Source organism: Lates calcarifer, linkage group LG11 (genome assembly GCF_001640805.2).
Source record: "Lates calcarifer isolate ASB-BC8 linkage group LG11, TLL_Latcal_v3, whole genome shotgun sequence".
Lineage (NCBI taxonomy): Eukaryota > Metazoa > Chordata > Actinopteri > Centropomidae > Lates > Lates calcarifer.
Genome location: NC_066843.1, coordinates 17,531,381 through 17,555,740, shown reverse-complemented (window position 1 = coordinate 17,555,740; position 24,360 = coordinate 17,531,381). Strand labels below are relative to the sequence as shown.

The window sequence follows — 24,360 nt, the reverse complement described above, 5'->3', positions numbered from 1 at the left end:
ACATACAATAAACCGACAAAAGATGATACATTAATAACTCTGCAGTATAAGAGAAAGCTAGTCAGCTCAAATTTATGCCACCTTTGCTTCAACTCTTGAAAGCAAATGCATCAAGTAATTTATAAGCATGTAAATTATCCAGTAACTAGAAATATGGCAAATATTTTGATTACTATTCACCAAACATCTGCCAAATCTATGAGAGTAGCTGACTGGCCACTTTAAGGCTAATTTTAACATGTGCAGCCAAAGATAATTTATTTTGTTTTAGATAGCTTCATGCTTAATCTTCTTTGCATTGCATTGTCTCCACGGCTCTGGAGTTTGATCCCTAGAAATCTTAGAAGCAGACATGGCCCGCAAGAAAAAAGGATCCCACACAATGCTTATTAAAAGTGGATTTAAAAAAACTGTCATTTACTCAAGTCGTATAACCAAAAACATGAAACTACTTGAGAGTAATTGTCTTTTCGGTCATTGTTGCCACTGAGCTGGGAGCAGTGTCACGTGACTTCTCTAGTGAGGGCCTGCTGTTTGTTCAGCCAGAGAGGCAGAGAAGAAGAAAAATGGCGGCTCTAGGCGAACCCAAACGGGACGCCGGGCTAACATTTTGAGCTTTCCCACCCGAAAAGACACAGGGGTACCACGGGGTTACCGCACCGTCCGAATCCCCACCGGTTCAGCTTTGTGGCGGTACCGCTTTCGCTCGCGTCCGTGTAGGCTAAATAAACGCAAAAATAGTGATTGTAAAATAACAGGTTTCGCCTATCATGAGAGGGAAAAGAGGCAGGCCGCCCAAACCGCTACAAGCCGAGGAGCCGTCCCCAGCTACGACCCGGGGCTTGCGACCCAGGAGGAATCTGAAGCCCAGGTTGCGGGACAGCGGAGATGAGGAGAGCCCCACAAGGGAGACCACCAAGCCGGCCAGAAAGAAGAGAGGGAGATCCGGCACGTCAACACGGGGCAGGGGACGAGGTAGAGGTGGCGGCGGCGGCAGAGGAGGCAGAGGGGGTCGTGGAGGAAGACGGACGGCTGCGTCCAAAACAGTGGTGTACGACGACCACGAGAGTGAGGAGGAGGACGATGCTGTCAGTTTGAGGTCGGAGGAGGACGAGTATATTGAAGAGGAACCTCAGTCCGATGAGGATGAGGCCCTCAAAGAGGACTCTGATTGCCTTGAAAATGATGTGCTGGACGAGGAGGAGGAGGATGATGCCAGCTACTGTACTGAGAGTAGCTTTCGGAGTCAGAGCACACACGCCAGCACTCCGGGTAAATAAACACTATGATCAGGCATACACTTATCATACATTGCCAGGGTTGGAAAATACACCCCAATATGCTGCTGCTGATACTTTTTAATCAGCGTAGGAAGCAGTAAGGTTATTGTTCAAAATGGAGAATGAACACAGGCCGCAGTCCGCTCATTAATGCTACTGCAGGTGGATTGAATCCGTAGCGGTATCACCAGCTTACCTCGCTGCCATCACCGTCTGTCAAAACATCTTAAAGCGCACCTTTCTATTAATCCAGACTTATCTCAAGGATGACTGCGAATCCCCGCAGCTAGATATACCATTCAGTTGCATTTCAGTCAATAAGTTAGCTGCTAGCGTGCTAACGTTAGCAAGTGAAATTAGCTCATGCTGCCTACTGTCATCCTGAAGACAGCCAGACGATGTTAGATAATGATAACTTTGAGTGTTTATAGCTACCCTCAACACATTATGCCTCTTAAGGTGAATATGAAATGTCTGCCATTTATTGGAGTTAAATAAGAATAACAGGAAAGAGCTAGCCAACTAACTTAGCTTGGCTAACGTGCCTGTCATTTTTATCACTTTTCAAGCTTCCAGTTAACCCTTCAATTCATCACTCCAAAACTAAACTAAAATGACGAGTTAATGTCTCTCAATGTCTGCAGCTCCGAGAAAGAGCTGTTATAACGCGTTCTCCGTCTAACATTTACATTATTTGCCAGCTGGACAGCTAATGTTTTCCTAGATGCAGGAGGTTGAAGCAGCCCCACTTAGCTAAAAATGTCACCGGCCATGTGTTGAGCCGGCTCGGCCAAAGTAGCACATTTGAAAGTTTGTTGCTATTCAGAAACAGTCTGTACTTATCACATTTTGACACTTGCGAGCAAAATATATTGTATTTTGTCCTCTGTAATGGTGAAATGACGTGAATTACAACTGCGTTCAGAAATTATGCACTTTATACCCATCCTGTGTTGGATAAGATGGTCATACTATACAAACCTATATAAAAGTTAAGTAAGGTAGGTGATAATGATATAATCATTAATGATTTTCATACAAACATAACCAATATTTTTAGAGGTTTTGTCCTCTGCTGTAGTCTGTGGATTAAAGTTGTCTAATAATGATTCACTAATATCATTATGTATGCTACAGGGAAGAAAAAAGTACGGGCTCCCCGGCCTCGCACTCCCATCCTGGAGGACAAGGAGATTCCTTCTCTTGAGCTTCCTGACACCTCTGAGGATCTCCTGGTGCCTAATGAGGAGCTGCTCAATGCCACCTCAATCTACGAGGTGCTGCGGAACTTCAGCACAGTGCTGCGCCTCTCCCCCTTCCGCTTTGAGGACTTTTGTGCAGCACTGGTAGGCCAGGAGCAAAGCACTTTAATAGCAGAGACTCACATTTCCCTTTTGAAGGCCATCCTACGTGAGGAGGACTCCTCCAACACTACCTTTGGCCCAGCTGACCTCAAGGACAGTGTCAATTCCACTCTGTACTTTATTGACGGCATGACATGGCCTGAAGTGTTGCGGGCGTACTGTGAGAGTGACCGGGAGTACCATCATGTCCTTCCCTACCAGGAGGTGGATGAGTATCCCTATGGTCCTCTTGAAAGTAAGATCAAGGTATTACAGTTCTTAGTGGACCAGTTTCTCACCACCAACATTGCCCGTGAGGAGCTGATGTCTGACGGCAGCATGCAGTATGATGATCACTGCCGCGTGTGTCATCGCCTGGGTGACCTGCTGTGCTGTGAGACTTGCTCTGCGGTCTACCACCTGGAGTGTGTGAAACCACCACTGGAGGAGGTTCCAGAGGACGAGTGGCAGTGTGAGATTTGTGTGGCGCACAAGGTGCCTGGTGTCACAGACTGTGTAACAGAGGCACAGAAGAACAGGCCCTACATCCGCCAAGAGCCCATTGGATATGACAGGCACCAGAGGAAATACTGGTTCCTAAACAGAAGGATTATAGTGTAAGTAGGACCCCATTGCCTTTCGCAACAGAAAACCACAAATGTACACATTGAGATCCAGAATCTCAGAGACTTCATCATTATAGCAAGACTTTCACTTACAACGTTACATTATATCGCATATCCGTTCAATACAGATAACATCCTCCCCAGATAACAACCATGCAGTCGTTTTCAGATTGGTAAAACATAACAGTATGGTCTAATTGACTGCTAGCCCTTTTGCAAGTAGTTCAAAGCAGCGTGTGCAAGTAGGTAGGGCTGGGAAAAACTCAATATTATCACATATCATATATTGGAGCACACTGTAATGCATTGAACATCAAACTCATTATTTTACTTGCTCTTTTGCATAGATTTTCCAACGCTGCAATATCATTTATATATTGCATATTCTTTTGAATATAGTGATGTTGATTTGAAAGTTGCCCCTACGGGTAGATTATATCTGAGGTGATGAGCTCAAGCACTCAACATGTCACCAAAGTCATGAAGCAGTTTAAAAGTAGCAGATCCAGAGTTAGTTGTGACCCATGAAAATAATCAATAAAATCCATATTAAATACCATAATTATAACTTTGTCTTGCTGTGAGACCAAATGCACATTTACCCTAAACATGATAAACAGGCCCCAAGGGTGACTAATTATGCAGCCAGTTGAAGACAGTTTCCTAAAAGGTCATCTCACATTACCAGACCTGTCTCTGTGCTCTGTGCTGTGTGTGTGTTCCAGCCTAAAATGTGAAACAGCTGGAAAGTAAAACTGAAACTTACTGGGAAACACATTTGGCGAGTAGAACATGCTTCCATGAATTCAGTCATTTATTTAACTAGAGATTATGGCAGAGACATACAATCCGAGCCCTTTATCTTTACTGGCAGCGACGTGCTTCCTAAACGCCTCCTCGCCCCCACCCCCAACTTATCTTCTCTTTGAGCATAGCCTTTACAAATAAAAGGCTGAATTCATCTTACTGTCAGACAGTATTTGACGGAGCTTTTTAATGTTTTTGATTTGGGGTAACAAAGGCACTCAGTTCTTGAGCTGAACTGTTGTGCACCAAGAGAATATTAATGAGACACTTAGAGTAGATGAGCAGTCTGCTACCACTCACTATTTAACCTGTCCTGCACAGTTTTATGCTGAGCCACGTTATTGTCATTTCTTCACAAATACCAGCACCTAATATCACACTGTATGAATCAGCTTGCTGCTGCAACTGAATTCTAAAATGGAAAGTTTGTTTGTACATTCATATCAGTACCTTATATAAGCAGCTCAAAAGACCCCAAAAGAATAGAGGATATTGTTTTTGAGCAAAAGGTAAAACTTGCTAAATCTACAAGGTACTTACCAACACCTTTGACTTGATAATACTGTATAAACAAATAAATTAGTAAATTGGTATAATACTGTGAATATGTTTATATTTTCTATTGAGAATTGGTAGAGGAAATAGTGTTGTTTGTTCTGATATTTAAGAATCTATCTTGTTACTCCTCAGTGAGGAGGATGGGGAGCACAAGAAGAAAAAGATCTGGTACTATAGCACCAAGGCGCAGCTGGAGGAACTCATGGACTGCCTAGATAAGGAGTACTGGGAGACAGACCTGCACGCCACTCTGGAGGAGATGAAGGAGGAAGTGCACGCTCACATGGCCATCACAGAGGACCTTACCAACAAAGCCCGTGGAAACAGTAAAGCCTACCTCACCGCTGTCAACGGTACAGATTTGATTTTGTCTTCACACCAGAAAAACAGAGATAAATTTGAAGTGGTGTAGTCTTGTTCCGGTACTTCCGAGTTTGATGTACTCTGGTTCATCAGAGCAGCATTTGCAGCTAACATGGGGAAATCATTGATCTGACTGGTTAATGATCAGGGCATGTGTGACTCAAGCTGCGCAGTGAATGTATGTATCTGTGTGTTTGTATCCTGCAGGGCTACATTCTGAAACAATCTATCAGATAACATAGGTCCTCCCCTTGGGCAGCAGTGCTCTGCTATGATGACAGTTTGTCACAGAAATGTTAGGTGCTGCCTTCTCTTCCTGCTTCATGCTCTGTCAGACAACTAGCAACTGTTTTCCCCCTCTGCCTTCCTCCCAGGAGTCAAAGTGGTTAGACGACTTTTGATTACTATGCCAGCAGTTTCCTTTTCTGTTTGACAGGCTGCCATATCTGTCTGATTTTGTAACAGTTTCCTGTGTGTCACCAAAATGCCTGATTCCACTTCCAAGCAAGACAGCAGGGTACTTTGTTTTTTATTGGGGATGTGTCTTTGGCATTCTGTTAGAAACTTGAGGTTTGAATAGGTATTCTGTAGCCCAAAATGGAAGAAAATTTCATGTTTTTGTAAAGCCATTGCAGTGCATTTTTCTCTCCATTGTAAGTGATTTATGGGTTATTGCTAGTATTTTTCATCTGTTAAAAGCCCAGTGCTGCCGCAGCACAGTGCTGCCTGCACATCGCTTTTCTTCATTTGAGCTGGTGGGGACACAGCTGCTTTGGTCCCAGTGAAAATTGTTGTTATGAAACATGAGTCTCTGGAGATTTTATGAAAGAAAATCTCTGTCTTATATTTGTCTGGAGGGAAGTGATTTTTGTTGTTGGATTAGCTGAGTTATGAATCTGGAAATGCTAACATATAAGACTAAGTTCACACTATTACTCTGTTATTATATTTCTTAATTCATATATACAACTTGATACATTAACTATCCAAAGATCATCTGAAACTGAAAATCAGCATTTTATCATAGGAATATGTTTTGCAGGTAGGATGCGTCTGTTAAATGTTTTTCATAGACCCGAAACAATTAATCTGTCAGTTGACATTGTTAATCACTTCTGTTGTTTTTTTCAACAAGTAACTACCATACACTCTTTAAATTTTGTGAGAATTTGCTTCAGTTGTTTATTATGATCTCAGGCTTATTATGAAATTGTCTTCACTGCGTCTTCATTTGTTCAGATGTTACCACCTAATGCCAAGTCTTCCAGAATGTTTCATTCAGGTGTTTTTGTTGCCTTTTATTTTGAAAAATGAACCGCTTCCTTTTGTTTTTAGATGTGATCATGGAGCGTTTGAAGGTCAGGCGGGAGGCACAGGAAGCAAAGAGGCGAGCAGAGGAGGCAAAGCAGGAAGTAGAAACGGCCTCTGTTAAGACAGCGGAGGATACTGGTGAGGTCACCTCGCAGCCCGACAACAGAGACCACAAAGAAACTGAGCCCAAGGAAGATGTCAGTTCACAAGGTAAAAGTGGAGTCTAGCTTTGAACCTCTCTAACATGCCATTTCTCCTAAAGTAACTAGACAAAAGACCCAACAGTCCTGCTAACAGCTGGTGTAGTTTTGCCACATTTTGAAACTGAATTGCTTTTCTTCTTATATTGTATGATGAATGTACCTTTGCTTGACTAAAATATATTTTGACTCTGCTGGTGCTGTTCGCCTTGTGTATGTATGTCATACCACAGCAGCCACGGTTCCCCCTTCTGCAGAGGAGAGCTGCGTGTCTGATCCTAACCCCGACTCAGCCTCCCAGGACTCAGCCGTGTCTAAAACAGAATCCCTTGAATCAAATGAGGAACCAGAGCCTGCTCAGTCTAGGAGCCAGGAGAGTGGGGAGTCCCCTCCAGTGGCAAAGCAGGAAAGGACAGGTACTCGAAGTAAAACATTGATAAGAAATGTCCGCTCCGTTGTCCGGCCATTATCATCCACTTCATCCCTCCTGCTGGGCTGCACGTGTGCACCTATCTTCATCTGTCTGCTTGTGTCTGCTGGTTGCCACTGATACCCTACATTTTTTACTTTATTTATTTTTTGGAGGTGATTGTAGGACTGTTTTTCCTATTCTTATACCTCTGTCACATGTTTAGATATTATTCCAAAATTCTGTCAGATCAGTGTGCCCGGGTTACAAACACTGTATCACTGGTTTTGTTTTGCATTCATTCAGTTTGTGTTTATTGTGTTGGCTGGCTGCTGGTTGTTGGAACATTTGTGCTTTCCCTTTCTCTTTTTACATGACTTCAAACAGGCGCCTCTGACCATTTTATGACATACTCCCGTGTGGATAGATTGTGTTTCCTCAGCTGAATTTTTAATCATCAGCCTACATATATGGCACACACTGTGAAAGAAGACTTTGTGGGTCTCTGTGCTTCTACCGGGACATAAATAACATTTTACAACACTTGAAGCTGTGGCTGTTAAACGCTACTCCTTTTTCAGTTGCTCGTCCAGAAAATTTAAGCTCTTGTAGCAACGCTAGAGTGACCGTAATTACCCTGATCCTTTGTCACTTCCCTGTCACAGCATCTCTTCATTATCTTCAGCAAACATCTAATTAGATAGTGAGATGATATTCTCTCCTCTCTATGATTGATCCACAGATATCTTAGGCTGTTGCTGGCCATTGTCTGCTGTTCATCTCGTCCTGCTCTTGCACTAAACTTTAGTGGTCGCATTCAGCCGCTGCTTTGTAATAAATTTCCAATTTATTTCTGCCACATTCAATTCTTGTCCTGTGCTATATATCATCTCAGGCGCTCTTGAAAAGCACACTTTTTGGCACTGTGGTAGGCGGCGTCCTTGGCAGCGGCTACCACGCCACGTCTGTCACAACCAGCTCCTTATTCTCATTCCAATTTATGGGCCTTTGGGTGGGTTCCTGTAGCTCAGACAAAAGGCTCTCTGCCTGGAAGCCCCACCTGCTACCTCGTCAACAAAGAGCTGCATATATATGCAAGACTCTCTCTCCTGTTACAACTCGGAGGCAGAGCTGCCGTCTCAATTTGGCTTTGCAGCAAGTGCACAGCTTGTTTTGGATTTGTGCAGCTTTTCCTGTCCAAGATAGGTTTGGTTTTATAGGCCTAGCTAGACTGATGAAACACTTAATGTTTCACTAAACACTTTTATTTTTTGAGCAGTTTGTTGGTTGTTTGCTAAAGCCAAGACGTTTAAGACCTGGTAATACAGTGAACAAGTTATATTGAAAATTTCTTAATTGCAGCGGTTGCCAATATCAGGTGCAGTTGTCTTTTTTTGTTTGTTTGTTTACACTTGCTCTCTTTGCTTACAGCTTGTTGCTTGTAAGAATTCATTCAAGTCATTCACTTTAGCTCCTAGCACCCCTAATGCTTGCGTTTACACCTATACTCGGTCTTTCTTACCATATTTTTTTTTTTAGATGAGGATGTGAAAGCAGAGTCCAGCAGTGAAGTCGCGGACCCTGACGACACGCAGGCACAAACCCAAGAGCAGCCACAGCAGCAGTCATCTCAAGCAGAGGCAAGTAGCGGCAGCAGCCAGGTTTCTGGATCTGGGATCCTCAGGAAACCAGATCCGCCTGACCTGGCTGATCGGTCCTCGCAGTCCTCTTTCACCAGCCAGGATGGGACAGGTAAGCATGAGAGAGGTTTATTAGTGCTCAGAAAGCAAATAAACACTGCCTTTGGAATCATCGTTTTGCTGAATTGTCTGTTTGAATCAATGCTGATTGTGCTGTTGCACTGAATAGTGTCATCTGCTTTCTGAATGACAGAGGAGTATAACGAAAGGGTCAAGACTGATAGAAGGAAAGCACCAGGACAGGAAATGAATAACCAAACGCCCAGAGGCAGCAAAGAGGTGAGCATGGGTGTGGTGGTTGAAACCTTGGTCTGTGCAAAAATGTTCCTCTTTTTTTGTTTGACTGATATCTTTTTGGCAATGGTGTCCACTTAAAATTGTAATTTTTTTTTTTTGTGTCAGCATGGTTATCAAAAACATTCAAATCTGTAGTTGTTAAAGTCCACAGTTTATGTTCTCTCTCATGTGTCAGTCATCCCCTGCGCGCTCCGATGGCGAATCTTCACGACTCAGCTTCTTGAAAAGGGACCTGACGGTGAATCTGAACAACTTGTTCAAACTGGGTCAGGAGGGTAAATACAGGGTCTACCACAACCAGTACAGCACCAACGTCCTTGCCCTCAACAAACATCAGCACCGCGAGGACCACGACAAGAGACGCCACCTGTCCCACAAGTTCAGCCTGACCACGGCGTCTGAGTTCAAATGGAACGGCTCTATCTACGGTTCGCGGAACCTGACTGTCTCCACCCTGCGTCTCACCATCATCCAGCTGGAAACCAATGTGCCCGCACCATTTATGCATCCCAACTGGGCGTCACACAGGTACAACTTACATCAGGTTCCCATGAATCTCTTAGGTAGATGCTGATAGGAAGATTTTATTACCTTTGGACAGAGCGAGACTAGCTGTTTCTGTCTGTTTCTAGTCTTTGTGCTAAGCTAAGCTAACCAGCTACTGGCCTCACCTACATTTCTCTCCTACCTTTTAACAAGACAGGGAATAAGCGTAAATCTCAAAATTTTGAACTATTCCTTTAATGATACAAAAATGCTTCTTGCAAAATGTGGAAATCCAAATCTCAAATATGATTAAGCTTTACAGAAAAAGTAGAAGTTGTATTATCTGTTGTTTTACTGGCTGTTTTACCGTTTGTCTCTGGTTTTTGTAGGACCAACTGGAACAAAGCAGTGCAGATGTGCAGCAAGGCCAGGGAATTTGCTTTGGCCTTGGCCATACTGGAGTGTGCCATCAAACCAGTGGTCATGCTGCCTGTATGGAAAGATTCTCTTGGACACACAAGGTAAAGGAAGAAGAGAAGTAGCTGCATTAACTGTGTGACAGTTGGCTACGTGCACAGCACATTAACATGTAGTGTGCTTTTCCAAAATATAAACTGGACTTAGTGGCACCAGTGATTTCTGTAGCAGCTTACGCACAGTAATACACCGACTGAATCCTAATTTTCCCATTTCAATACCTCTCATGTACTTTGCATCTTAGTAATATACTGTGTTTTCTTGCTTCAGGCTACATCGTATGACCTCCATGGAGCGGGAGGAGAAAGAGAAGGTGAAGAAGCGAGAGAAAAAACTGGAGGATGAAGAGACACTGCAGCAGGCCACTTGGGTGAAGTACACCATCCCCATCAAACACCAGGTAAAACAGCCGTGTGTTTCATCTGTTGTCTAGGAAGTTTTACATCATACATACTGATCTAGACCAGAGGTTCCCAACCATACACTGTTTCAGGCATTCCCCACAGCACATGAACTCAAGCACCTTGAGAGTATGATGATATTGTTCCTCAGTTTTGATGTGTATAAATGTCTTCTGAAATTGTTCCTCACTTGTGTGGTTTTCCATCTAGGTGTGGAAGCAGAAGGGGGAGGAGTACAGAGTGACTGGTTATGGTGGCTGGAGCTGGGTCAGTAAGACCCACGTGCCACGTTTTGTTCCAAAGTTACCAGGAAACACAAACGTAAACTACCGCAAAGAACTGGAGGGTAAGGGTTTAACTGGCGTAATTTCCCATTAGTGCTGCTTTTATTTTCCTCAATATATTCTGCTACTGGCAGTTTTGGCTCACAGACTAATGTTTTTTTGCTGTCTTCATAGCAGCTAAAATGAACAAGGAAAATGCAGCGGCTTGCACAAATAACCAGAAGAGGCCGATGGAAACTGAGAGGGAAAACACAGCGGATGAGAACAAGGAGCAAGCGCCTATCATTGTGTCAGCTCAGAGCACTTCATCAGAGGATGACTGCAAACCTCAGAGCTCCAAAGAGGAAGAAAAACCCACAGAGAAGGAGGAGGGAGAAAATGTAGAAGAGAAGGAAAGAGATGAAAAAATGGAGGTTGACCCCTGCCCAGTAACTGCTGCTTCAAGTGATGAGAAGGGTAAATAGTATAATTTATCTTCCATTTATTTTTGGAGTTTTCTTGATGTTGTTTGTGAACAATTATATATTTCCATCATGCACTGACCTGTGTGACTCTTTGTTGCAGATAACGCTGACAGCAAAGGCCCTTCCTCGCCTGCTGCGGAGCCTGTACGAGAAGAACAAACCCAGAATTTTGAACAACCCAAGAAGGAAGAAACTGCTGCATCGAAGCCCTACTATGATGTTGTGAATGTCAGCGAGGGCTTCCAGCTGAGGACATCTTATAAGAAGAAGGTAAAACCTTCCAAACTGGATGGGCTCTTGGAGCGTCGGGTAAAACAGTTCACCTTGGAGGAGAAACAGAGGCTAGAGCGGCTGAGACAGGCGGCCCTGCTGTCCAACATAGCAGCCACAAAGCCGAATTCAGGGGTTAAGACTGAAGGATCCACATTACTCAAACCGCAGCCTGCTGTGACCCCGTGTGTTAAAGCAGAAGACAAGGAGGAGAGCTTACAGGTGAAGGACCCTGTGATTAAAAAGCTTGACTTTGAGCAGGAGCAGGCGGAGGCAAAAACAGACAGTTATGGACGTTAAATCAGACTCCGCAGTAACCAACCACAGCAGACAGGAGGTTAATGCTGTGCAGGGGAACGGCGGAGAAGCCTTAGCCCATAAAGAGGTGAATGGAGGACCCTTAGCAAACACTGAGCTCAACAGTAAAAACAACTGTATATCAGAGGCAATAGAAAGCAAAGAAAAAACACAGAGGCCAGAGGTGACCAGAGTGGGAGAGAACGCTAAAAAACGTGGGTATGAGGAGATGGAACAAGGCAGCGGACAGAGCGACACAGAGAGCATGGAGGCAGACCAAAAAAAGGCCAGTCCAGCACAGGTGAATGGGAAAACTGCAGTCACTGCTGCTGCAGACTCAAACATCAATTCAGACCCAGCCAGTCAAGTCCAAGGTGAAATCAAAGAGGCTCAGAGAGAACCTGTCAAGTCTCTGATGAATGGAGACCTCTCGCAAAAGGATGCATCTGATATATGTCATCCACCTCCCCTGAAAGTCCCAAAATTAGAGAACCACGTGGCAGAAAAAGGAGACGCTGTATGCAAGAATGAGGATGTGTCCATGGTCAGTGAGGGAACAATACCTGCTAAGCTTCCATCCTCAAGTCCTTCTAGGGTGAATAGTAATAGCACTGACAACTGCAGTAGTAGCGAAGCTTTGAAGACTTCTATCACCACTAATGCTATCACCACAGAGTCTCAAAGTGTCCCAACAGCTGACATGTCCAGCACCATTAGTAAGCCTGATGTGACTGCCTCAAGCAACAAGTAGCGCAGTTTCCTCTGTTACCACTTCCACAACCACCACCACCCAGCCAAGCTCCCTTGCACCCTGGGTTGTCTCCCAGAAGACCAAACTTCCAGTCGCTGACGCCAAAACGGCAACCCCTGGTTCAACAGCAACCAGCTCCATGACCATTAGTAAAGAATATTCCACCAGAGACCGGGTCAGCCTTCTGAGGTTCTCCAAATCCAAGAAGGCACGCTCAGGCACCGCCCTGCCGTCCTATCCGAAAATTTGTTACCAAGAGCAGCAAGAAGAGCATCTTTGTTCTGCCAAATGACGACCTGAAGAGGCTGGCGAGGAGAGCGGGCATTCAGAGAGGTGCCCATCTTCAACTACAACGCCAAGCCAGCCCTGGATATATGGCCCTACCCTTCACCTCGGCCTACTTTTGGGATCACATGGAGGTTTGTAATGCATTTAGACCATTCTACACATTGATTGGGTGCCTAAACATGACCTTGGGACTTTGCACTTATATTATACATTTACAATAGCAAGGTGAAAATCTTCTTTTCATTACACATACACATTTCATTCATTACATTACATGTCATTACAATATTATGATTGGTATGCCAACTTTAGAAAATTAGCTAGTTTAGCTGTTATGAGGATTAATAGCTCATGTTTTTATGACATGTTATGTGTCACATTTAGGTATCGTCTCCAGACTGTGAGATCGCTGGCAGGGGTCAGCCTGATGCTGAGGCTGCTGTGGGCCTGCCTTAGGTGGGACGACATGGCTGTTAAGCCCTCCTCTGCTGTAGGGACTACTCGGAAAGGTGAGAAAATGTGGTGCACTTCTTCTTCACCTGTAGCCATCACTCACTTCCTGTGGGCATCTTCTCTGGGTGGCTTTGAGGAAGCCTATAACATGAAACCTCTCATGCTTATGACTGTTAAGTGTTGCCATTTCAAATATATTTAATTTTCACCGTAGAAACCACAGAAACAGACATCACCACAACAGAGATTATAAAACGAAGAGATGTGGGGCCTTATGGCATCCGCTCAGAGTACTGCATCAGGAAGATCATTTGTCCCCTTGGAAACAGAGACACTCCCAAAGGTAAAAGAAAACATTTGTTCCAAAACAATGTAGGATTTTAATTTGAAGAATGACCAATATCCAGGGCTGAATGAGTTATCCTGGTGTAAAACAAGGGTAATTGATAGTTTGTTTCTCCCCTCCCATGAGTAGAAACCCCCACTCCACAGAGGAAGGGCCTGCGCTCCAGTGCTTTGAGACCCAAGAAGCAGGAGCCAGCCAAGCTGACCGGGCCTATCGCTGTGGAGACATGGGTGCCTGAAGAGGACCTGGAGCTGTGGGAGATCAAAGCCTTTGCAGAAAGGTGAGAAACACACAGGCAAACCTTCTCTGCCCCTAATATTATCATTTTAGGAAACACTGAACTCTTCTGGTAGAGCTCTGATTCACCAGATTGTCACTTTTTTTGTCTGCGTTACAGAGTGGAGAGGGAGAAGTCACAGGGTGCAGATCCCTCCAAGACCGGGACTACTCTGAAGACAGCAGAGGAAGTCAAGGCCCATTTTGAGAATCAGCTGAAACAGGCCAGACTGGCTGCCCAGCAGGTGTGAACAATGTGTTATCAGCTTTTCTGGCTTGTTAGGCCATTTGTTGGGTCAGAGTTCGGTGGTGCTACAGTACACTCAGAGCTCACCAAACTCTACATACTGCTTAAAAATGATTTTCCAACTTTTTTTGTTGTAGAAACGCTTGGAGCAACAGAGACCGAGTACACCTGCGACCCCTTCCACAACAACAGCCACCACCACCTCAGCCAGCACTCCCAACACTCCCAGCACCCCAGCATCCATGGGCGGTCAGAGGACAGGTCAGGTCACATCTGGAACCAAGATGGTCCTCGCTTCCAAACTGGGCTCTCCAGTTTCTTTCCAGCAAGACAAGAACTTCCACCAGTCTTTTGCTTCCTGGGTCAAGCAGGGTCAGACCAACAACAGCTCAGGTAAGCAGGGGGGAGACGAGGACTGTGGATTATTTTCAGCTCACCCGAAATCCTCCATAGAATGGTCTGTGTCCCTTTTCATCCATCGAATTCTGTTAGAGACAGACAGACAAACAAAGGAGTTTGTCATAAGAGACTTTTTCTCTTTCGGTTTTCCCTTTTTTTCATTCTTCCTTTTTTTAAAATCGTTTGATAGCCATTTCAGTTTGTAAAAAGTCAATCATCGGCATGTTTTTTCACCTGTTACACCTTTTCTTTTTTTTGTGTGTTAGTTTTCTAAGTCGGTAAATGTGATTGGTTTACCAGACTGACTTTGTGACTCGTGGTGTCCACTTTCAATCCTGTTAAAACTAGTTTTTAAATATTTTTAAGTCCTTTATATTCTAAAGGGATACGCAAGAACCTGTGTATCATCAGAATTTCAAACATGACAAGTCATTAATCCTAAGTTTCTGAAGTATCGGCCCCTTTATTGACACAACACTTCCAGTGGACACCACAAGCTGTAGACTGGCGTTTGTGGGTGGCCCTTGTGGGTACGCATGACTGCAGGTGGCATGGTGTGTCTTGCAGCCTCCTCTGGCTTGGTGGCCACCGTGGCTAGCAGCATCGCCACCTCAGAGCAAACCTTCCAGATCGCTGGCAGCCCAGTGACTGTGGCTGGCCAGGTCCTCGCCGCCAAACTCCCGCTTCCCGCTAACAGCAAGATTGTCACGCTCAACATGCCCACTACTCAAGGAGGTAGGGAGCACGGGTGTCATCCATTTCCGTTGGTTTGGTGCTTACACTTGCCAAAATGGATGAAAGAGTGTCGTGTGAGAGGCAAAAGTCTGCCTTGTGATCAAGTATTGACATTGAGCATGGATGATGCCACCAATGTTTCGTTTTTCTTTTCTTTTTATTTTATTTATTTATTTATTTTTTACATTAGATGAGCTTCTATGCCCGTTACTGTTTTGAACAGAGCAGTTTTTTAAACCATTTCCCGTCTCTGAGTTGTGTCTTAACTACTGTTATCCCATGAAATGAGTGCAAGAGCTTTTCAATTTTTTAAAACAAACAAGACCACTCAAAGCTCTTCCCCACGCACACAGTGCATGCCTCACCACTTCTGTACATCCTTGACCTGTATTACTTCATTTACTGAGTACACATTTGTTTCTTTCCTTACAAAACTGCTCTTATCAACAGGTGTAGTCCAACAGAAAGTCCTGAGCATTTTCCCCTCTGGGCCTCCTGCGAACCTTAGGACATACAGCACACTACATCCTACGACTGGCAACATCAACCTCAGAGCCACCACCTCTGGCTCAGCTACTCAGCAACAGGTCTTTTGTTTTTAAAGCTATCGATTTTAACTTGAAGCTGAGGGAAATTAAGCATGATGACTGATGTTTTTACCATTGGCTTTGTCTTCCAGGCCACTACAGCAGGAGGCCAAACACAGCCTGGCACTACGATGAGCCAGTCATCTCCCCTGTCTACCTCTGTGGGCACAACAATGGTCAGAAGTCCAGCGTTGGCTCAACAAGGTATTCTGTCCAACAAATTTCATTCTCAAGTGAATGTCATCACCGTTTGTGGCTCAAGTCTTCCAAATAAAACAAAAAAATCCTCCTCCCCCCCAGGCCAGCCTCAGCAGGCTGTTACCCAGATGGGTCGTGGCCAGCCTGCAGCCACAGCTGTGCCCGGTTCTACACCTGTGCAGACAGCAGCAACTCAGAGAGCAGCAGGTCCAGGTCCTGCACCATCACCTCGTGCAGCCACCACAGCTCCTGGACAGCCCCCTGTGGCTCCCCCGCAGACCAACAGACCACAGCAGGGTCAAGTCAAACTAACTATGGCACAGCTCATGCAGCTTACACAGGGCGCTCAGGTGTGGGATACATTTATTTATTTCTACTAATACACACAAAAAAATGTCTCCTGAATATAGGACATACTTACTTTTTATCTTTTCCAGATGTAAAATTTTTGATTTTGAATTTAATTTAAAATTAGTTATAATTAATAATAATTATTACATAATTGTTAGCTGAAGGTCAACTTTCTTTTGTCTTCAACTCTTTAGGGTGGAAACCCAGGTCTGACAGTGGTGATCCAGGGTCAGGGCCAGACCCAGGGCCAGCTGCAAATCATCCCACAAGGTGTAACAGTCATTCCTGGCCCTGGTCAGCAGCTAATGCAAGCAGCCATGCCTAATGGTCAGGTCCAGCGCTTCCTCTTCACTCCTATGCCCCCATCCTCATCAGCTTCAACTTCGGCACCCAGTACAGCTACCCCTACAAAACCTGCCGTACCTCAGACCCCTCAAACCCAAATGTCAATCCCAGCTCAAGCCAGAACCACTGCACAAGTCCAGACGACTCCCTCAGCCTTAGCCCAAACACAAATGGCAGCCCCTATACCCGCCCCAACACAAATGCCAAGTTTGGCCCCCACCCCAGCTTCAATCCCTGTGCCAGCTCCAGCACAAGCTGCAGCTCTCACCTCAATGCAAACACAAGTTTCAGCTGCTATCCCATCATCCATCCCTGTGCAGTCGCAGATATCTTCTCCTGTGCCTGCCCTGCCACAAGCTGCAGCCCAGGCCTCCACACAGGTTTTCTCCTCCACACCAGTCTCTATCCCCACGCAACCCCAGGTGGCAAGATCAGTGCCTGCCCTGACACAAAATGCAGTGCCAGTTATGACTCAGACAGTCTTCACCTCAGCCACAGCCCCTGCACAAAACCAAACTGAAGTCCCAGCCATGGTCCAAACCCAAGTCTCCACCCTTAACCCAGGCTCATTCCTCACACAAACCCAAACTGCAGTGTCGCTGCCTGTCCCAGGACAGGTTGGACCCCAGTCCCAGATCCAGGCACATGCCGTCAGCCCTGCCCCAGGCTTCACCTCAGCTCCTGTCCAGATGCACGTTACTGCTCCTGTCCCTGCTGTAGCCCCTGTCTCAGTCAAGGCTGCCCAGGTTGCTGCTACGGCAGCCCTGACTAACTCGGCCCAGATGCAAGCTTCTGCCTCTCTTCCCTCCGCTGTCCCAGTTCCAACCCCAGCTCTCGCTCCTGTCTCTGCTCCTGTCATAGCTGTCGTGTCCACCCAGATTGCTGTCCCGTCCCCAGCCAAAGCTCTAACCCAAATCCAAGCCACAGCACCGGTTCCCCTTCACGCTGCTGTGGCCAATGCTGTTGTCACACCAGTCACAGCCACCTCTACAACACCTTCAGTGCCAGGTAAAGACCTGCCGCAATAAGATCCTGATTTAGCTGTTGACTTTTGTGTACTGTTAAATAATTAATGGCTTCTCTTTGTTTCTCTCTCCTGTTGTAGCTCTGACAGAGCAGAGGGCAGCTCAGCCCCAGGTTTGGATTCCAGCTGCACCTCAAGCCCAGACTCCAGTTCAGCCAGCTCAGCAGGCTGCAGCTCCCATTCAAGCACCTGTCCTGGCCACTGTACCTGGCTCTGCCCCCACATCGGTCTCCACACATTCACCCGTCACCCCTCTGCCTCAAGCTTCTCTTACTCCTCAGTCTCAAGCACAAGTCCAGCATCCTACTGTTGTATCCATGCAGCAGGTGTCTCAAATGCCAGTCTCAGCAGTGCAGGTTCATATGAAGGGATTACCGGTCTCATCTGTTGTGACGACTATGAGACCCTCCCAAACTCAGCTCCAGCCCCAAACCAGTACTCAACTACAACCCCAGCCTCAAGCTCAGATCCGTGCACAGCTTCAGGTCCAACCCTTTGGCCAAGTCCAACAAATGCCACACATTCAGGCTCAAGCCCATCTCCAGTCCCAAGCACAAGCCCAAATCCACCCCCAGGTCCGAGTTCAGTTTCAGCCACGGGCAACCCAAGCCCAAGTGCAGCCCCTCGCTCAAATCCAACCTCAGGTGCAGTTTCAGTCCCAAAACCAAACCTTGCCCAGGTCCAGGTCCAGGCCCAGGCCCCAGCCCAGGCCCAACTCCAGTCAAGGGTCCAACCTCAGTACCACCCCCAGGTACAAGCTTCGTTTCAAACACAGGCGCAAACCCAACCCCAGGCTCAGCAACAGCCTCAGGTCCAACCTCAGCCCCAGGTCCAGTCACCGCCTCAGGTTCAGTCTCAGGCTCAAACCCAACTCCATCCCCAGGTTCAGGTCCAGTTCCAGCAACAGAGCCAGATCCAACCTCAGGCCCCACAGCAACCCCAGGTCCAAACTCAAGTCCAAACCCAGCCCCACTTTCAAGTCCAGTCGCCGCAGCAGACGCAGGTCCAGCAACAGCTTCAGGTCCAAACCCAGCCTCAAGTCCAAGCTAAGCTTCAAGTCCAGTTCCAGCCTCAGAACCAAAATCAAGTTCAAACGCAGCCTCAGCTTCAGGTCCAGTCTCCAATCAGGCATCAGCTCATCACTGTTCCTGGCCTGCAACAACCAGTCCAGCTGCTGTCGGCTCTGCCACCCCACGTAGCAGCCCAGATCCAAGCCCAGATCCAGGCGCAGGCACAGCAGCAGGGTGGCACAGTACCACAACAGATCAAACTGCAGCTGCCAATCCAGATCCAGCAGACAGGGGGGCAGATTCAGGCCCACCAGATCCAGAATATGGTGACCATACAGGCACCAGCAAGCGTCCAGGAGCAGCTTCAGAGGATGCAGCATCAACAGCAGCAGCAGCAACAACAACAACAGCAAACACCACCAACAAAGAAGAAGAAACACCACGAGGCTAAAAGGGAACAGAAAGAGCAGAATCTGCAGGCTGTTAGCCCTGGGGATGGCATCAACAAACCGGTGACTCCAAAATATCCACAGGGATTCATATTATACAGTGTTGTGCGCACATACATATTAATGCAACGTTTTTTGTTTTTTTTTTTCTTTTAGGTGGTAGTGAAACAGAATGCTACAGCAGAGCAGCTGAAACAGAGGAAGACCCTGGCTGCAGCTGAGCGAGAGGAGAATCAGAGGTTTGGATCTTTTGTCAAAACTGAATATTTGTCGTGGGTGACAGCTAGAAAAGAAGTCCATGTATACTAATATGAAAGTGTACTGAATAGCTGCCCCGTAAATATCTAACACAGTTCTGTCCCCTGTCTTCAGAATGATTGTGTGCAACCAGGTGATGAAGTTTATTCTTGACAAGATTGAGAAGGATGAGAAGCAGGCAGCTAAGAAGAGGAAGAAGGAGGAGGTGGTGGAGCAGAAACGCTCTAAGCAGAACGCGACCAAGCTGACTGCTCTGCTGTACAAACACAAAGAACAGCTGAAGGCTGAGATCCTGAAGAAGAGGGCTCTGCTGGACAAGGAGCTGCAGCTGCAAGTGCAGGTTAGCACATGTTCTGCCTTCTCCAAGATCGCCATTTTTTATTAGGCATAAAATTTAGACAGAAGTTTAAAATACATTAAGCAGGACACTACACATTAACATTACATGTCCTGTCTCCTTTTCAGGAGGAGCTGAGGCGGGACATAGCCAGGCTACAAAAAGAAAAGGAGAAAGCCCGAGCTGCTATCACACAAGCTGCTGCAGCAACAGTCAAGGCTGCCTCTTCCCACTCCTCCTCCCATCCCTCTCACTCTACACATTCCTCTCACAGCACCCACACAGTGACCTCACCTTCCTCATCCCATAAACGCAAGAGGGAAGAGGACAGAGACAAAGACAGAAACAGAGAGAGGGACAGGCATCACGACAAGGACAAGAAACGGGACAGGGACAGGGACAAGGACAAGGACAAGGATAGAGACCGATATAGAGACAAAGATAAAGACAGAGACCGGGATCGAGAGAGGGAGAGGGAGAGGGAGAGAGACCGCGAACGAGACAGACATCGGGACAGGGACAGAGACAAGGACAGAGACAAAGACAGAGACAAAGACAGAGACTCCAACTCATCAAAACACAAGAAGAAGAAGAAGCTCTCTTCTACCTCAAAGGATCACAAGAAGGACACCAAACTGTACTGTATCTGCAAAACACCCTACGACGAGTCAAAGTAAGCTCTGTGGAAAACCCCCAACTTTTGTGATTACATTTCAACACACCACTGTAAAGCGCACATGATGTTTCAGTTTCAGTGAGACAAAATTCTAATGACGTTTTTCTCTCAGGTTTTATATAGGGTGTGACCTGTGCTCCAACTGGTTTCATGGCGCATGTGTTGGCATCACAGAGAAGGAAGCCAAGAAGTTGGAGGACTTTGTGTGTAATGACTGTAAACGTGGCCAGGAGGGAGCAAGCAATGAGGAGCTATACTGCATCTGCCGGACACCATATGACGAATCACAGTATGGCCCCTTACACAAAACATAACTGTCTGTCAGCCTTATGTGTTAACATTCATAAATGTCAAACTTAGCTCCATAATCATCAATAGTATATTGCACGTGAAAGGTGTAGGAAACCTGATATGACACCTCTCATAACTCACTGTCAACTACGTATGTGCTAACCAGGATGCATCTGGTTTTTACCTGCAGGTTTTACATAGGCTGCGACCGCTGCCAGAACTGGTACCATGGGCGCTGTGTTGGCATCCTGCAGAGCGAGGCCAATCACATCGATGTGTACGTGTGCCCGCAGTGTCAGTCGACAGAAGACGCCATGACAGTCCTCACGCCGCTCACTGACAAAGACTATGAGGGGTTGAAAAGAATATTACGCTCGTTACAGGTATGAAACCTATGTATGTCTGACTGTCTGTACTCACATGGTAATATTAAGAAGACACTGTGTTAAGATTTAAATGCAGGCCATTTCATTTGGGATTCATTTTTTAAAGTGACTGTAATCTTGTTATTCTAACAGTCTCATAAAATGGCATGGCCTTTCCTTGAACCAGTGGATCCCCATGACGCTCCTGATTATTATCGTGTCATCAAGGAGCCAATGGGTAAGAACAAATGATAGCAACTACTCATGAGTGGCTGTTTCTTAAACCATGGAAAATGTCCAGTGTCTACCTTCCATTGTGGAAGGTACTAGTTGTACATTTCCCATTTTGTTGATGAAGTGATCCATACAAACTTTCCATACTTCATGTTTCATTTTTTGTGCCTATTCCTCTCACACTATACACTTTTCTCTGTCCGTCTTAGACTTTTCCACAATGGAAACCCGTTTGCAAAAGCGACATTATCACAAGCTCACAGAGTTTGTGGCAGACGTGACCAAAATCTTCGACAACTGCCGCTATTACAACCCCAACGACACGCCGTTCTTTCAGTGTGCGGAGGTGCTGGAAGCCTTCTTTGTACAGAAGCTTAAAGGTTTCAAAGCGAGCAGGTAAGGTTGAGTGCTCCTGCTGCACACTCTCAAGGTTTCCAGGTTTCCCGCTTCTTTTCCATGCCTATGTTTGTGTGCTGTAAATGTCTTGACTCAGACCACACTGGGTGTCATGTCAGTGTCATTTATTCTTTTCATAAGTTTGCATTTATGCCTGCCACTCACTTTTTACTTTTGTTTGTAGCTCTGGCATGTCTGTAGTAACAGTATTTGGCAATAGAATGTGCTTTACTTGTAGACTGGAGTTGGCTTTAAAGCTGCTATATGTACATTTTTGCTATCGCTATATAACCAGCGTTAACACTGAGAGCAGTCTAGAAGAAATGTTGTGAGTTCAGCATCAAAACTTAATTCCTTTTCTGCTGAGCTGTCTCCAGTGGTGGAAAGCAACACCAATGTTAACTCTTGTTTTGCTTTTATTTATTCCATCACTTTTCTTCTACTGAAGTTAGCATGCTAGCCAGCTAGTTCATAATACCACTTTGTGACAGTGAGTCACTGTAGCATCCAGTCTGCCTTCAGTCCAATGTAAGAGGCTGATGAAGTAGTTTAAACTCAACAATAGCTTAAGCTCTTTGTAAGTAAACAGCTGTTAATGCTAATGTTGGCTATGCAGCGATAGCAAAATCTTACATTTAGCACCTTTAAACAGTCAAATAGTTTTAAGGGTTGCTTGGCCGTACTAAACCAACAGAGTTGACAACCGCTAAGACATTATATGCAATGTCTTAATAAACCTTAGTGCCATGTTACATCTGTACCATGTATCATCTTGCATTTGTGTCTGTTCACCTTTGCATGCATGCCTTTGATTTATGCCATCCCATTTTCTTCTGTCTTACAGATTGTCAGATTCTTAAGTGGGCCAGTCTAGCTGGAGTCTGGACTGGATGCTGGGGTTTCTAGTAATACTGACACAAAATTTTTGTTTCCAGAAAATCAAAAATGTCCAATAATGAGGAGGAAAAATAACACAAGAACACACACTTAAACACCAAATGTGCTTTTGACACCAACTTAAAGTTTTCAGTAACAATATTTGGTTGTAATCACAAAATGGCAGCCATGTTGACAAAGTATTTATCATGTAATCGAGGGACATGCTTTCTCCTAATCAGGATATTGGCCTTTTTGAACAATCCATCACAGTAGCTAGATTCTTTTCAGTGAGATTTTAAATGCATTTTAGTTCTTAACTTGTATTTATTTTCTGTCATACATCTGAGTTGGATTGGAAAAGTAGAGAATGTTGACCATACCAGATATAAGAATATATAAAGCTACATATTTTATTATAGAGAGATATTTATGAGACATTTTGTATGTTACTTCCCTCATACTTTGATTTAGCTGGTTGTTAAGGTGGCTGTCTTGAATGTACATATGTTTTATTATGTACAGTTGTAAGATATATCTGACTTTGAATGTGTGGATGTTTTAAATAATTATGAAACAAAGCATTTTAGATAGCATTGTTTTAGGAGACCAAAACATACTATGAAGATTGAGGAGTTTGACCACATCTTGTTCCTCGCTGAATAATATAACCTCTAAAGCATTCCCAGTAAATTACACCAACATGGCTGCAGGAGTGCCCTGCTGACCTCATCCCATTCTCTGTTTCTTGAGATGACACATTAATAAATGAAATATGAAAGGCTCTCAACTGTCCCCTCTCTCCGCATTTTGTAGGTCTCATAACAACAAGCTACAGTCTTCTTCAGCCTCTTAGAAAGCATCGCACATTGCTCAAACAAAATGCACTTGCCAAGAATATGGCTTTTCTGAACTGTAACTCTGTGACGGACTCTGCCTCACCCCGTGTTTGGGATCTGCTCCTCTGACTGTTGGTACAGCCAGCACTGCTGCTTTCACTGAAACTGTTGAGGCAGAGCTGCCCTCTCTGCCCATTTCAGCTCTAAAGGGACCTTTTTGGACCTTCATCAGTGGGACTGTACTGAGGAGGGTGAACAACTGAGGCATTTCAGAAGAAAGTTTACCTCGGAGAAAAGACTCTTAAGGAGCTCTCATATTTCCATGTACCTTATTTTTTGATCTCAGTCTTTATTTTTTTCTTTCTTGTTAAAAATCCCTCAGGCCATCCTTGTGGTCATCATGTCCAAGAAATAGGAAGCTGAATACTGACTGTACAATGGCTGAGTTTCACTGAGCATAATGTATCAAGAGTTTTGTGTCTAAATTCAGATATCATGGTGGAACAACTTTTTTCTCTCATTTCCACTCATTGTTTAGTCTGAAGTGGCATGAAAGACAGTTGTACTAAATATCTGGACATCAATAGTCTGCTTGGTTAAACTTCTATAACCTACTGAAAGTATGGTAATAAGCTATTGTAATTGTATTGCTCTGCAGTCATGGTTGACTGACTGAGAAGGATGAAACCGTGTATTTGAAGGTTCCTGCCCTGTTTGTAAAAATTTGTCAGATTTTGACTTGATTTCTTTTTCTTTTTTTGTATTACAGCTGAAGAAATATTGATGTATATGGAACTTAATAAAATGTAAAAGACTGATTTCTTCCCTTTGGTGTGTTTGTGGCAGACAGTAACAGTGACACACACATTTATGTGTTTTCATCTTAATCAAAATTCAATCTTAGTAAGTGACAAAGGTTTCTGCAAACATAGCTCAAGAACTGTGATATAAAGCAAGGACAGTAAATGTAGATCAAATGCGTCAATAATAGATAAAGAACTGACAAAACATGAAATGTGCTATACAATAACATTCAGTACAACAGTGGCAGTGATT

The 24,360-nt window shown here is 45.0% G+C and overlaps 1 protein-coding gene across 1 annotated transcript; it reads left to right on the top strand.

Moving 5' to 3' along the window:
* The first annotated feature begins 533 nt into the window (after positions 1 to 533).
* bptf (bromodomain PHD finger transcription factor) lies at positions 534 to 24,122 on the top strand. Its single transcript, XM_018698617.2, is given in 37 exon segments — positions 534 to 1,272; positions 2,418 to 3,240; positions 4,747 to 4,967; positions 6,313 to 6,498; positions 6,722 to 6,904; positions 8,437 to 8,649; positions 8,791 to 8,876; positions 9,070 to 9,422; positions 9,770 to 9,901; positions 10,128 to 10,257; positions 10,469 to 10,604; positions 10,717 to 10,998; positions 11,107 to 11,567; positions 11,569 to 12,303; positions 12,305 to 12,562; positions 12,564 to 12,650; positions 12,652 to 12,743; positions 12,997 to 13,121; positions 13,280 to 13,408; positions 13,541 to 13,691; positions 13,809 to 13,932; positions 14,072 to 14,327; positions 14,901 to 15,068; positions 15,519 to 15,655; positions 15,748 to 15,859; positions 15,956 to 16,203; positions 16,399 to 17,557; positions 17,655 to 18,217; positions 18,253 to 19,095; positions 19,189 to 19,271; positions 19,405 to 19,630; positions 19,756 to 20,300; positions 20,416 to 20,592; positions 20,785 to 20,977; positions 21,113 to 21,197; positions 21,403 to 21,589; positions 23,282 to 24,122. Coding segments are annotated over 37 exon segments (10,431 nt in total). The 5' UTR covers positions 534 to 770; the 3' UTR covers positions 23,322 to 24,122.
* The last annotated feature ends 238 nt before the right edge of the window (positions 24,123 to 24,360 follow it).